Genomic DNA, 16,147 nt, shown 5'->3' with positions numbered 1-16,147 from the left:
AAAGGAAAAACCTGTTAACACTGTAGAGGCCACATTTATGACCGTATCTTCATGAAACTTGGCCAGAATGTTAACCATGATGGTCTTTAGATCAAGTTCGAATCTGGGTCATGTGGAATGTGACCTACTGACCTACTTTTAACTTTTTTAAGATACAGCCTTGAAATTTGGATGACATGTACAGTTTTGCACACCGATCTTAAAACTGACTTCAATGACCATGAATGTGACCTACTTCAGGTGAGCGATACAGGGCCTTCAGGGCCTTCTTGTTTATAGTCTCCATATTTTGTACATGTAATTCTTACGTATAAAGCATTCAGTGGCTGAATTAAGTCCCCTACATTTTTCAGATTTGGGCTAAAAGAACTGTTGGACCAAAATACCAAGGATATACAAACTTATCTATCATACAGCGTTAAAATTTTTCATGTTGTCAGAGTAAGGCATACTAGATTCAGGAAACTGAAAATGTTTTCTGTTAAATAATTTATTTTTTTGGTCATTAAGTTTTGTGGTCTTGACTATTTCTTGGAGACATAAGATTAAAATTAAGATAGATTGAAAATATGCCTATTCATAGGGATTTTAATTTTATTGTTGATGCAGCCATGAAACTTAATCTATGAAAATTAGTTCCCCATGAATATGAATTATTTCACAATATTTAGCTTTGTACGTATCTGGCCCAGTAGCTCAGTAGGTAAATAACAAGACGTCCATTCAGGAGACATCGGTTAGAATCTGGAGTAAGGCATATTGTCTTTGAAGCTGAATGTCATTTATCCTCCACAAGGGGGAAGAACATTTGTATAAAGAAAGAACAAAATGCAAAATATCATACAAAGGGAGGTAACTAGAAACATCTTTGTCAAATTTATGTTTTAAAATGTAAATTATTCTCTAGAAACAGCAAACATGTAATTATACAAAGGCTGTTCAGAAATGAAGTAGACTTTTTCTCTAGCTATACTTAAATGAAGCAAAACAAAAAGTATACCATCATGATTTGCAATCTTTCTACTAACTGCATGCACTGCACATTTGACGTGATTATGATCATACAGTCAGGAGCTACTCCTCCGCTAAAACAGTCACTTACACAAACCCGGCACACAATGATCATATTTCAACGTCGTTGATGATGTCGAGCCTTTATCAAGATGCTTTCATTAGGTTTGCATAATTTATATTCTTAATTTCATTTTATAAATTTTGATGAACAATACCTGAACACTTATACCAAGCCTATCAGACAGGGTGCTCAACGTGAGTACTTGGTCTTTATTCATGGCATCATAGATTAACATTAACGTCAAATCACAGATTTTTCATTTTCTCCCTCCACCTTGGGTGACTTCTAACAATTCTGGACCATTTGCAAATCGTTTGTACCACTTGAAGATCAAGACTCAGATGACCAAACATTGTTGTGGCATCTACTTCATTAGTTTATAAATTTCAGTTGGTGTTGGCCAAACTTTCTACATTATTTAACAATATGAGAGTCGATGACGAATTACATACATTATAAACAGTATACTCACCTAGTTTAAACATTGTTTCCTTTGCCCTCCCACGTCCGAATGACGCCAAACTCTTGGTGCATGTCTACCTGAGGTGCTGCTGCACTTTGACATATTTTTCGGCAAACAAGTGAACTATCAGTTTGAACATTTGCAATCAAATTCAAATCATGACAGATGAAAAACAAATCACCGGTTATGCATATCTACGGTAATTAAAATGTTCTATGTGCTTCGCCTATCAATAAAAATGTTACAAAAAATGTATGACCAAATTACAGAAATACTGTGAATTACAATAATTATATATTTCACATTGCTCTTTACACAATATGTTGGTTTTGACAGGAAAAGTCTACATTATTTTTTAACTTCCATCGTGTTGTTTATTTTTTGCTCAACTATTCAAAGAATAGGTAGAGCTATTGGACTCACCCATGCGTTGGCATCGGCATCAGCATCAGCGTCCCGATTTGGTTAGTTTTTGTATGTAAGCTGGTATCTCAGTAACCACTTGTGGGAATGGATTGAAATTTCACACACTTAGTATATTCACTGTGATAAACTGGCTTACATTGCACAGGATCCATATAACTCTATTTTGCCTTTTTACAAAATTATGCCCCTTTTTCAACTTAAAATGTTTTTTTTGGTTAACGTTTTATATGTAAGTTGGTATCTCAGTACCCACTGATTGGAATGGATTGAAGCTTCACACATTTTTTCACTGTCATGGTCTGACATGCAGTCCACAGGTTCCATAACTATACTTTGCATTTTTACAAAATTATGCCCCTATTTTGACTTAGCAGTTTTTTTTTGTTAAGGATAACATGGTGTAATAGCCATATTTCATATCTTGTAACTGGATGGTAATATTTAAAATGAAATTTGGTCACTTTAAAGACATTCAAAATTAAAAACTTTTCACTGAGAGATTTTTCAAATTTTATCATTTTTTGGGGAGATAATCGGTATTGAAGTTAACATTGATGCCTATGGGAAAGATATAATTTCTTTGATTATGAGAATCTGAACTTGAGTTTCAAGAAAATTTTGCGGTAGAAAGCTGCATTATATGATTCTGATACAAATATCAATAAGAAATCTAAAATTCCCTATAGGGAGTAGGAGAAAATCAATTTTTTCTAGTTTTCAGGGGAGATAACTCATGAAAAACCAAAATTATCAGGGGAGGTAATTTAAAGGAAATTTTTGAAAACTTCTGTCACGATATAACTTGTCAATATGCACCTGATTTCTGTTGTTTGACATTTTTAAAGCTTACATTATCAAGTTGTATGTACGCTTTTGGTGAAATTGAGGTCTATTACACCATGTTATCCTTAAGTCTTTGTATATAAGCTGGTATCTCAGTACCCACTAATGGGAATGGATTGAAACTTCACACAGTAGTCCATTGTTATGAGCTGATAGGCATTGTACAGGTTCCATAACCCTATTTTGCAATTTTACAAAAATATGCCCCTTTTTCGACTTTATTATTCATTCAACTGACAAGACTGTTGAATAGTCGAGCATTGCTGACACTACGACAGCTCTTGTTTTGAAGGGTTGTTTCTGTTGACACATTTTATTTAATTTATTTAAGGAATATATTCTTAGCAATTGTCCAGTCTTATGTATAGGTAATATTTCTAGGAAATCACATACAGTCAAACTTGTGAACAAAGACCACTCTTCGGAACAAGCAAAAGTGGTCTTTGTTCACAGGTGGTCGTTATTCGGCCGGTGCAAACTTGCAAATTTTCAATCAAGCAGTAATTATTATGTTTGTTATAAGGCTAAAGTAGTGACAATTCGGCGGATTTCAAATTTATCAAGCCGGAACGGTCCAGCTTGGTCGTTATTGGGGGGCAAATATGACCCTTGGGAATCAGTTTAGCCGGTCGCGGTCGCCAGGTGGTCGCTATTCACGGCCTTTTAATGAACATTTTTCTATGGGGGGACCAGAGACCGGTCGTTGTCGACAGGTGGTCGCTATTCACGGGTGGTCGCTAGCACAAGTTTGACTGTACTGTATTTTAAAGGGGACATCTTGCGTGTCTTTTTTCAATGTTAGTGGGTCATTTTTCTATGTTTGTGGGTCATTTTTCAAAGTTGGCTGAAGAAGAACATTAAGTAAACACATGCAGACATTGTCCTATAAGTGTGAACTTTGTAAACAAGTTATCTAGTCCTTATTGTTGTTATTTTTTATTTACTGTTTACCTTTGTAATACGAGATCTGTGGAAACCATCAGTGGTCCTTGCCATATTACATTGACAAATGGATTGTTCATCATAAAATTCAAAAAATGGTTACATTTTGTGAAATTTTAGCGTTTTAGATAAGTGTTTTCATTGTTGAAAAACAAAAAAATAACAAAAGAAATGAAACAATAAAGCTTCAATGACAAAATAGATAACTTTTTGTAAGAGTACAGACATACCAGTATTTAATGATGCTATGAAAACTATTGTAAACTGTTGAGCTTTATTAATGACTTACGATAGTTTTCAATGAAGTGGTTGGCGTACATGGTGTGATCACGATGAAACCTAACCAGCGTTGATGCTGTCTCAGCAGAGGCTGTGAGTTTCTCGGTGAGCGGGTACGCAGCTATCATCCCTGCATTCTGATTGGTTGTTAGACATATAATTATATATTTTTTTTATAAAACGCTGAAATACTTATATAAAAGAGAGGATTTCCTTCAGAGGAGTCTGCTGGGATTTGATATTTTAGCTCGTTTTCTATAAATCTATGGAATTATTATAAAAGGAAGTAGCAAGTTTCATATAGCCTTAGTGTTGGGGATTAAAAAAAAATCATAATGGAAATTTTATGTAGTATAATTTCTGATTAAGCAGAAATAAATAAAATAAATAATAATAATTGTAACTAATATTTAAAAAGTATACTATTCAAAAACTTTTTAGTATTATTTCCTTATAAAATAATTATTTGAAAAATGTAAGTTAATTGTTTTCAGTTGAAATTTTCCTTGTACCAGAGTTCTAATTTAAATTAAGGATCAAATTGTGAATATATAAGAGATCTCCTTTCAAAAGGAAAACTATTTTAGGTTTTGAACACTGTTGATTTTATTGTTGTAGCTGTGCACTTGGAGCAGTTGTAACAGGAAACAGTAGCAGTATTACTTAGTTTCTTTCTGTTCTGTGAACTGCCGTTAAAATGACATCTTTGAACTGTGACAGTATTGAGTTACAGCAGTTTTTCCGTATGGAATGGAAGGACATAGAGAGTGGCGCATAGTAAGTTTAATGTAATTTAGGATCAGTTTTGCTTTCTAGCAGGGCTTTTTGGTATTCAGCTGTGAACAGGTTGTACCATGTTGTTTGATTGCAGTAGGTACTGTAACACTAGTGGTGTTCAAGTGTATTTGACTGCTCTATAACTGAACTGGCTTTCAGAGAGACTTTGTGTCTTACATTTCGATTCCATTTCTGTGCAGAGGTTCATCATGAATATATTACCAGCTATAAAGGAATCAAATCAGATTTAATGTTGATCCGAACCCACATTCAAACTATTATTGAGTATGTTTGATAACAGCTATTGATAATAACAGCAAGTTTGTTTTTGTCAGTATTTACTTAATTGTAAGTTATCAATTGATATACGTTGTATGAACTTAATTTGCGATGCACAACTCTGCTTTCTAGGGATTTAGTACTTTTTACAAAAAATAAATTCCTGTATTAAAAACTAACTTTATTTAGTACAAATATTTCCAGTATTTTATTTATAAAAAAATTTGTTACATTTTTACTTACTTAGCAGGAGTAAATTTGGTCAGACAATCTGAAATTAATCCAGTTACGACATGTAAGGAAGACTGTAGGGGCTTACATTAAATTTTGCGCAAAACCTTTGAGGGCCACTTAAAATGCATATAAGTCATAATTATACTGAATTTAGAATTTTATATAGGATGAAAAAGTTTATAGTGTTCATTGTGTAGATTTTTTGCAGATAAAGTGATATTGTGTATTTTCTTCATTTCCATTTTGGATAATGAACAAAAAAGTTAAAATCTGCCTATATCTGTGAAATAGATATTAGGAAAAAACCTGTGAGGAATGTTAGTTTTCTTTACAATTTCACATAAGCAATCAAAATGATTTATTCCAGTCAGAATCTGCAATATAATACCAGTTTTGTTTTCACTAATTAGTTAGAAACTGCACTTTTTGGTCCATCCTGCTTTGCAACTTTGTGTCTTTTAAATGATCAATGAAATTTTAATTCTGTTTAAATCAACAGAATTATCAGGGTTATTGCCCCTGATTTGGTTAAACAGATCTCTCAATTTTAGTTGATCTCCCTGTCATTAAAAGTGTATATTTTATGCTAATGTTTATATTAAATGGAGAATGTTTAGCAAACCTAGTAAGAATCTATGCCTTATGCAAGAGTTATTGCCCTTTAATTGCTAAAAAACTGCAGTTACTGCCAATTCATTTGCCATGTCTAGTAAATTTTATGTGAACATTTATTTCTTTACAGCAGCTGTTTTCTTGCTTGCCCTGTTCATATGACAGTTATTGTCCCAGGATAAGCTGTAAAAACAGCTTAGAGCCTTAGATCTGTATGTATTACAACAATTTCTGTGACCGAAATAAGCAGTCACATTTTTGCTTGGACAAGAGGTCTTTTTCACAGTGGATATAACAATTCACTGAACTTGTTTCTTTAACTCATTTTAAAGATTGCACTTTATTCTATGAATTAAAGTCAACATTTCAGTGTTTCTAAGTGCGTACAAATCATGGTATCTGTTTTTAGGTAATACAAGAGAGATAAAAGTTTAAAGGGTCAAAATTTTGTCTTCTCTCATATATGTGCAGGCAATTTGAGGTTAAATTTGTATTCATGTTTATTGGAATATAACGATTTTCTTGTTTATTATGGAAGATAATCATCATCATCATCATCATTTTCCTCATCTGTGGCATAGACATTATCATCATCATCATCATCAGACTCATTGGAAACACTTGGTGTAAGTAATGTTTTAAATCTTACACAGTATAACAAGGTTGAAGTTAGTTAAGTACTAAACCAAGAAGTAAACAGGTATATGTTTGTTGTAGATAAGCATTCATTTTATTTGTTTAAAAGAGCCGTACCTGCAACGTCATTGATCTCTATTTCAGCTGATCAAAGAAACAGGTAAGTATTGTAAAAACAACCCAGGAGTTTGATGATAATCTAGAACAAAACTGTAGTTGAGTATTATTATGGAAGGGTGGTAGGTGATCAGTTTCTGCCTCAGTTGTGTATGACAAATACTTTACCTAGCCTGGGTTTGCACCCTAAGGGTTTATATGAAAATGTGCTTAGATTATTGTTAAATACACTGAAGACTGTATGACATGTTTAGAAATAAGAAGAAAATGTCATTTTTTTTTTATTTATTTCAACAGCAGGTAGTGGTAGGATTAAATGCCACCAGGTGACAATTTCAAACAAAATTATAAATCAAGGCGAGTGAAATATAAATATATTAAAAGTCTTGTTTCAATGCCAGTGTATAAAATTTGTATGCCCTTTTCTCGTTATTCCGAGCCCCTAAGCCGGTTTTTCAGTGCTGGTCAGTAGAAGATTTAAGTTTCAAAAGAGTTTTTGCTATAGTTTGATACTCCAACATCTAAACTTATAAAATCCCCATGAAGAAAAATTCTAAGGATTTTTGTAAATGAATAATCTAGGCTTTCACATGATGACCCTAACCCTCTGAAACAGCCAGATTCTTTCTCGTTAAAACCGAGACTTGCAATCATTAGTACTAGCTCTGAAAAATTAAGGCTTTTTTGAAAAAGTTCTTTGTTAAAATTAAGAACAAATATTTATTGTGTTAGCGGACAAAAAAGTTTTAAAATAAGTGCTTTCTGTTTTCTGTAAGAAGGTTATTTATTACCCCAATGATTTTAGATAAGCAAATTTTGTGGCAAAATTTTCTGTTGTGTATATTTCTATTTTAATGCAAGTAATTCTATTTTCTTTTTATTTTTGTTTATCTCTCATATGATTTGCTACAACATACATAAAATTTAGAAACAGGTAATAGCTGCAAGTGCAAATTTTCCAAAGGCTCGGATCAATGAGAAGGCTCGGAATTACGAGAAAGAGGCATACTTATGAAAAACTATTTTCATTTTTATGCCCCCGAAGGGAGGCATATAGTTTTTGAACTGTCTGTCAGTCTGTCGGTCTGTCCACAATTTTAGTGTCCGGTCCATATCTTTGTCATCGATGGATGGATTTTCAAATAACTTGGCATGAATGTGTACCACAGTAAGACGACATGTCGCGCGCAAGACCCAGGTCCGTAGCTCAAAGGTCAAGGTCACACTTACACGTTAAAGGTCATTTTTCATGATAGTGCATTCGTGTCTGGTCCATATCTTTGTCATCCATGGATGGATTTTCAAATAACTTGGCATGAATGTGTACCACAGTAAGACGACGTGTCGCGCGCAAGACCCAGGTCTGTAGCTCAAAGGTCAAGGTCACACTTAGACGTTAAAGGTCATTTTTCATGATAGTGCATTCGTGTCCGGTCCATATCTTTGTCATCCATGAATGGATTTTCAAATAACTTGGCATGAATGTGTACCACAGTAAGACGACGTGTCTTGCGCAAGACCCAGGTCCGTAGCTCAAAGGTCAAGGTCACACTTAGACGTTAAAGGTCATATTTCATGATATTGCATTGATGGGTGTGTACGGTCGATATCTTTGTCATTCATGCATGGATTTTAAAATTATTGGGCATGAATGTGTACCACAGTAAGACAACGTGTCGCGCGCAAGACCCAGGTCTGTAGGTCAAAGGTCCTAAACTCTAACATCGACCATAACTATTCATTCAAAGTGCCATCGGGGGCATGTGTCATCCTATGGAGACAGCTCTTGTTCAAAGCTGCATATGCCTCCATATGTCAAAGTTTGATATATAAGAAAATTAGGCTTTCTTTCGTAAATAATTGCAATAGAAAACTGTTTCAGAGTGATTCGAACTTTTTCTCTATGGCAACTCCCTTTTTAATCAATTAATGAAGAAGAAAACTAACAAAGGTCTTTGTCACATTTCTGAAAGTTCTTTGCTGTACTTCATATCATAAGCATTAAAAATATAATCTAATTATGGTTTTCTGATTTAAAGCTCACCTGAGATCAGCACGAAGTGCTCAAAGTGAGCTTTTGTGATCGCCCTGTGTCCAGTAGTCCGCCCGTCCGTCGACTGTCTTCAACAATTTGACTGTTAACACTCTAGAGGTCACAATTTTGGCCTAATCTTAATGAAACTTGGTCTGAATGTTACCCTCAATAAAATATTGGACGAGTTTGATATTGGTTGTCTGGGGTCAAAAACTAGATTACCCTGTCAAATCAAGGGAAAAGTTTTTTAACACTCTAGAGGTCACAATTTTGTCCCAATCTTAATGAAACTTGGTCAGAATGTTACCCTCGATAAAATCTTGGAAGAGTTTTATATTTGGTCATCTGGGGTCAAAAACTAGGTCACCAGATCAAATCAAAGGAAAAGCTTGTTAACACTTTAGAGGTCATAATTTTGGCCCTATCTTAATGAAACTTTGTCAGAATGTTACCCTCCATTAAATCTTGGACGAGTTCGATATTGGGACATATAGGATCAAAAACTAGGTCACCAGGTCAAATCAAAGGAAAAGCTTGTTAACACTGTAGAGGCCACGTTTATGACTGTATCTTCATGAAACTTAGTCAGAATGTTAATCTTGATTATCTCAAGGTTCAATTTGAATCTGGGTCATGTAGGATCAGAAACTAGGTCACCAGGTCAAATCAATGGAAAAGCTAGTTAACACTGTGGAGGCCACATTTATGACCAAATCTTAATGAAACTGTGTCAGAATGTTAATCTTGATGATTTATAGGTAAAGTTAAAATCTGGGTCAGGTAGGGTCAAAAACTAGGTCACCAGATCAAATCAAAGGAAAAGCTTGACTCATTGATTTTTACAAATTATGGCCCCTTTTTTCCTCATGGGTAGGACAATATTTCTATTATACAGAGACAAAAAATCAGATGAGCGTCTGCACCTGAAATGCATTGCTCTAACTTATATCCATGCATCACTTGCTATCTGTCACATTTTGCAGTTTTCATGTTATCCTGGAGGCATGTCTCTTTAAAGTTACTCACCCACAGTTTGGGTGAAAATTTTTAGCATGTTAATTCCCACCAAGTTTGGCAGTACATATGACACTGACAAATGATAAAGTGGGTGAAAATAAAAGTTAGATATTGGTAAAAATGCGAAAAGAATGTAAATTTTCTCCATTATTTCAAAAGCGTTACAACAGTTTACTACCTTCTGCAAAATATTTTTGGTTATTTATAAGAATATCTTGCAAAAATATTAAGTCAATAAGTTACTTTCAGAGTACTTGCTTTTATGGATTTTTGGGAAAAATAATTTTTCGCCTAAAAATTGTGGGTTAGCCCCTTTAAGAGTTAGCTTTCATACTGCAGTTGTTTACATTCAAGCCCATTTATGCTTAGAGATTATCCTCCCTTTAAAATTATCCTTCTAAACCTTAGGATGAGGAGATTGTAACCTCTAAGGTGTTCGGCCCAGGGCCAGCTTGGCTCTCGGTTTTATCACCTGTATAATACATCAGTTTGATGTCTGTATATACCTTCAAGATTATTAAATGAAGATCAATTAATATTAATATATATATACATGAGAGGAATTGTTTCTTCCAGGAGTATACTAGGTACACGATTTAAAAGAAAGGTAATAAAATAAGTTGTAAACTTGTCATTCACAAGGATATGTGCTTGAAGCAGTTATGACAAGATTTTCCTAATGAGGCCCTTCAGGGTATATTTATGTAACAAATTTAACATAACCAACAATTTGGATTATGTAACATTATAAAACATCTTACACCGTCTGTCAAACTATAGGGTTCGAGTCAAAAGAAGTCGGCTAAATTATGAAACGTTTTCTTTATTGATTAGATATGTTAGTTAATATTGAGAATTTGTTAAAACAGATGTTTATTTTTAAATCAAAAGATACCAATGAAGTTATAAGTAACTTAATATAAAACAGGATAAAAGGGAATAAATTTATTATACATGTGACTTATTTATGACAGCAAGTGGTGTTTTTTTTCTGTTGTTGCTGGCAAAGACAAAATGATTGATGCGTTATTTACACTTGTATAATATGACAAAAAAATAAAACAATTGTCACTTAGAAGTGTTACAGGATATAAATGTGATGTCCCCCGCAGGACTAGACTTGCATATTTTTGAAATGTAAAAGAGGTGTAACATCGCTGTATATAAGTGGAATAAATTAAAGAGAAGAAACTGCTTTTTGAAATGATAGAATGAAGAAATTTTATGGATTGAATACCTGTTCATAATACATTTTATACATGATTTAGGAATGGCATAATACAAAATGTGGAGTAGAGTTTTGAAATGTGTAACTGCACTGGATTCACAAAGTGAAGTTCTTTTTTAACCTGGGAGTGACTATTTGGGATGTGATTTTGAGTCACTCAAAGGTCACTTCAAATCTTACTTTGTGATTCCTGCCCACCCGCTTAGCTCAGTAGGGAGAGTGCAGATCTACAGATCATGGCATCGTGAGTTCGATCCCCAGGTGGGGCATATGTTCTCTGTGATGATTTGACAAAAGACTTGTGTCTGCTATCAATAGTACTCCATCTCTGATTCATGTGGGGAATTTAATGGCACTTACTTACAGAGAACAGGTTCGTACTGGGACAGAACCCAGGAACACTGGTTAGGTTAACTGCTCGCTGTTACATAACTTGAATACTGTTGAAAAATGGCGTTAAACCTAAAACAAAACAAAAGAAATACTTTGTGATTCCACTCCATCTCCTGTTTAATGCGAAAAACTAGAGATATGTAACTCCACTCCATGTTTTGTTATATGCCTTTTAGATACAAAGAAAACTAGAGATATCTATGTAATATTCATTTAGAGATAAATGAAATGGACACTGAAAGTTTATGTAGCAATCTGTCTATAGACGATGATGGATACTGGTAAGATTTTTGTTTTCTATGTATTTCATACAAACAGTACTAGGATACTGCATCTTTATTTAGATATCTGGTAATTATACCAAGTGGCTCTTCATTGTTTTATATGATTACGAAAAAATACACTACGAAACAAGAAACCAATGCGGATAATGATGTTTGCAGCAAATTCTTTTGCCTTTATGTTGGCCTATGCCTGTCAGACTAATAGGATGATTGCAGCAGTCATTTAAAGGTCATGATCACAGTGACCTTGAAACTGGAAATAGTTTTGGAATCAGTATACGAGAACATTGACTTATGGCTTTTCATTGAATGATTACCAAGGGTCAGATATGGAGAACACTGACATATGGCATGGCTTTTCATTGAATGATTACAAAGGGTCAGATGGAGAACACTGACTTATGGCATAATAATAAATTAAATTGATTGCTTTTCATTGAATGATTACCAAGGGTCATGCAGTTATGGATAACACTGACTTATGGCATGGCTTTTCATTGGATGATTACCAAAGGTCAGTTATGGAGAACATTGACTTATGGTATCGCTTTTCATTGGATAATTACCAAGGGTCAGCTGGTGACCCTTGTGGGATCAGCAGGTCAAGGGTGTTGGTCACAGTTATCTTAAGTTTCCACATGATTTCCACAGTCAGTATCTTAATTGAGCTCATATTTGTGACTTGGAATGCCCGCTTATCATTGTGTGCTTGGAGTAAACATAAAAAATGTACCCAAATTCAGAAGATGTTCAGAAGTCTGGTATGCAGTAGTTATGATCAAAGTGTCTAACTGTGTCAGGTAAAGGGTGCCGCCAGGACCAAGTGGTTAAAGCTGTTAACTTCAAATCACTTGCCCATCACCACTTTGGGTTCCATACCTTTGTTGGGGTGTTGAATTCTTTCATGCTAGGAAGCAACCCAGTCGGCTTTCAAAATATTTTTTGTTCTACCCAAGTGCCCACATTTGCATCAAATTATGCTTGAAGGGATACCTTGTGTCTTCCTTCACAGTGAAAAGTTGTAAAGTAACATAATTATGAGCTGAAGTTATGTGAGTTGTCACTTAAAAAATACTTTTATGGTCAAGTTTTTTAGCTCGACTATTCGAAGAATAGTCTAGCTATTTTACTCACCCTGGCGTCGGCGTCGGCGTCACACCTTGGTTAAGTTTTTGCATGCAAGTACATACAGCCATCAATTAAAGGCATATAGCTTTGAAACTTATTTTTTCTTTTTCTAGGTCAATAACTGACCTCTCTGGGACAAGTCCCATAACTCTGACATGTATTTTGAGCAAATTATGCCCCCTTTTGGACTTAGAAAATTTTGGTTAAAGTTTTACATGCAAGTTACTATCTCCAAAACTAATGCAGATATTGATTTGAAACTTCACATGTGTCTTTGGGGTTATAAAACTAGTTGATAGGAGCAAGTCCCATAACTCTGACTTTCATTTTGGCATTTATGCCCCATTTTGGACTTAGAAAATTCTGGTTAAAGTTTTGCATGCAAGTACATACAGCTATTTCTAAAAGGCATATAGCTTTGAAACTTATTTTTTCTTTTTCTAGATCAATTACCAACCTCACTGGGTCAAGACCCATAACTCTGACATGTATTTTGGGCAAATTATGCCCCCTTTTAGACTTAGAAAATTTTGGTTAAAGTTTTACATGCAAGTTATTATCTCCAAAACTAATGCAGATATTGATTTGAAACTTCGCATGTGTCTTCGGGGTTATAAAACTAGTTGATAGCAGCAAGTCCCATAACTCTGACCTTCATTTTGGCCAAATTATGCCCCCTTTTGGACTTAGAAAATTCTGGTTAAAGTTTTGCGTGCAAGTACATACAGCTATTTCTAAAAGGCATATAGATTTGAAACTTATTTTTTCTTTTTCTAGATCAATTACCAACCTCACTGGGTCAAGTTCCATAACTCTGACATGTTTTTTGAGCAAATTAATGCCCTCTTTAGACTTAAAAAATTTTGGTTAAAGTTTTACATGCAAGTTATTATCTCCAAAACTAATGCAGATATTGATTTGAAACTTCACATGTGTCTTCGGGTTATAAAACTAGTTGATAGCAGCAAGTCCCATAACTCTGACCTTCATTTTGGCCAAATTATGCCCCCTTTTGGACTTAGCAAATTCTGGTTAAAGTTTTGCGTGCAAGTACATACAGCTATTACTAAAAGGCATATAGATTTGAAACTTATTTTTTTCTTTTTCTAGATCAATTACTAACCTCACTGGATCAAGTTCCATAACCTGTGGCATGTATTTTGGGCAAATTATGCCCCCTTTTGGACTTTGAAAATTCTGGTTAAAGTTTTACATGCGAGTTTCTATCTCCAAAACTAATGCAGATATTGAATTGAAACTTCACATGTGCCTTAGGGGTTATAAAACTAGTTGATAGCAGCAAGTCCCATAACTGATATGCATTTTGGTCAAATTATTCCCCCTTTTGAACTTAAAACTCTTTTGATATTTAACCTTTTTAGGTAAACCAAGTTGTAAGTAACATAATTATACTGAATTATGTGAGTTGGTCACTAAAATACTTATGTCAAGTTTGTTGTATCTGCTTGTAGTAACATAGACATAAAATATATCTTGGGCTGTATCAGTTGTATCGGTTGACTTTTATAAATAGACATTGCTTTCACTGAAGTTTAATATCCAAATACCTTATTCTTTTATGCAGTCTGTTTAAAAAATGTTTTTGGCTTGACTGTTTGAAATTTTTGGTATAGTGGAGCTTTTGCATGGTCACTCTTTCCTTGGCATGGGAGTCTGGGTCAGGAAAGTTCTACATGTGTAAGCAGGCTTTTCAAAAGCTACATGGCCAAAATTTAATGCTTTCAAACTTCACACATGTCTTTGGCATCTTTAGTTGACTTCATTGGGCAAGTTTAATAAATCTTAAGTTTTTATTTTGTGAAAATTATTTCACTTTTCAAATTTCTGGTTGTGCCAAATATTTTCAGATTCTCCACACATCTTTTCCTCACTACATGACCACACATGACAAGTTTCATAACTCTGGCTTACATTAAAGAAAAATTATGCCCAGTAGCTTTGCCCTTTTCCAAGGTAGAAGATTTTGTGAAATCTTTTGAATTTAAGGTAGTTTTGATGGAGGAGGGCTTCAAAAAGTCAAGTGCACAGTCATTAATAAAGTTTTGATTTTAATTGCCTTTAAAAAAAATCCTTATAATTGCTACAGATTTTTGTAGCCGATAAAGGCCGTTTCATATAATACATGTAACTGCAAACGAGTCTGAACCGAAGCTGTTGTTTGTTGTTTCAGAATTGGCTAGTGCTTTTTAACTTCACATATTCACTGAATTTTCGTCCAAATTTCAGGGAGGATATAGCATAATGAATAGAAATATATGCATGTGAAATGACCTTAATATGGGCAAATGATATGTTATTGCATGGATATGTTATTGTACAAAGGCACCAACATCACAGTTGGAGCATGATGTAGGAACATCTGAATTATAAACACTGAGAGATGACTTTTAAGAATATGACAAGCTTGTTTAGGAATTACATGAGGATCATGGGTGATTTTCCAATAACAAAGAAAAAATCGGGACTTGTTTTTGCTTCAGTTTTGTTTCTGTTTTGATGTGTATGTGCAAATGCCTTACAGGGAATCTTAAAAGAAGATCATTCAAAATGAAAAATATTGCTGCTAGTATTATCCTCTTCTTCAATGTTCTAGGTTTATATATGAGCCGCGCCATGAGAAAACCAACATAGTGGCTTTGCGACTAGCATGGATCTAGACCAGCCTGCGCATCCGCACAGTCTGGTCAGGATCCATGCTGTTTGCAAACTGTTTCTCTAATTTCAATAGGCATTGATAGCGAACAGCATGGATCCTGACTAGACTGCTGTGATGTGCAGGCTGGTCTGGATCCATGCTGTTCGCAAAGCCACTATGTTGGTTTTCTCATGGCACGGCTCATATGTATTGTTCCAGTACAATGTATCATGGAATTTTGTATTCATTGATTCATCAATATTGACTACACAGTCAAAACTGTACAGTTAGAACCACATTATGGAGGAGAAAAAAATGTGGTCTTATTTTGCAGGTTGAACTTAAATTTTCACAGGCTGTAACACAGTAACATATAAAATTAGAAATGACATGTCTTTACAGCGAGGTGGTCTCTGTTTCAGTAATGGTCTTTAGCTGAGGTGTGACTGTATAATCACAGTTAAAGATGAGAATTACCTGTCCTAGATAAAACTTAAGAGAACTGTAGCAGAAAAAGGCTTGTATGTTACTTTTATTTGTTTATTTTTCAGTTCTGCTCCTGTAAAATATTTCGAACATGACACAATTAGAGGGAAATTACGGAGGGTGTTGATACGGAACTCAACAGCAAGTAAGCTTCCAGTTTCTTATTATGCATTCAGCACATTATTAAAATCGAGAAAAACATGGGTTTGTTATGGCAAAGTTCTCTCTAGGCACTTG

At 34.4% G+C, this 16,147-nt stretch overlaps 1 protein-coding gene across 9 annotated transcripts in view; it reads left to right on the top strand.

Annotated features, from left to right (window-relative positions):
* Positions 1-16,147, top strand: part of LOC123539742 (potassium channel subfamily T member 2-like) — a 171,372-nt gene that overhangs the window by 71,650 nt on the left and 83,575 nt on the right. For 7 of the 9 annotated variants that reach the window (XM_045324486.2, XM_045324484.2, XM_045324482.2 and 4 more), the window contains one exon: positions 15,976-16,055. In XM_045324486.2, the coding sequence (XP_045180421.2) occupies positions 15,976-16,055 (80 nt within the window). Of the gene's footprint in view, positions 1-6,411; positions 6,557-11,569; positions 11,638-15,975; positions 16,056-16,147 lie in introns of those variants that run through there. The other 2 variants (XM_045324488.2, XM_045324491.2) reach the window with 2 other exon arrangements.

This window comes from Mercenaria mercenaria, chromosome 16 (assembly GCF_021730395.1).
Source record: "Mercenaria mercenaria strain notata chromosome 16, MADL_Memer_1, whole genome shotgun sequence".
NCBI classification, from domain to species: Eukaryota; Metazoa; Mollusca; class Bivalvia; order Venerida; family Veneridae; genus Mercenaria; species Mercenaria mercenaria.
Note: the sequence above shows the minus strand (reverse complement) of the source record. Positions and strands in the feature narration are given on the sequence as shown.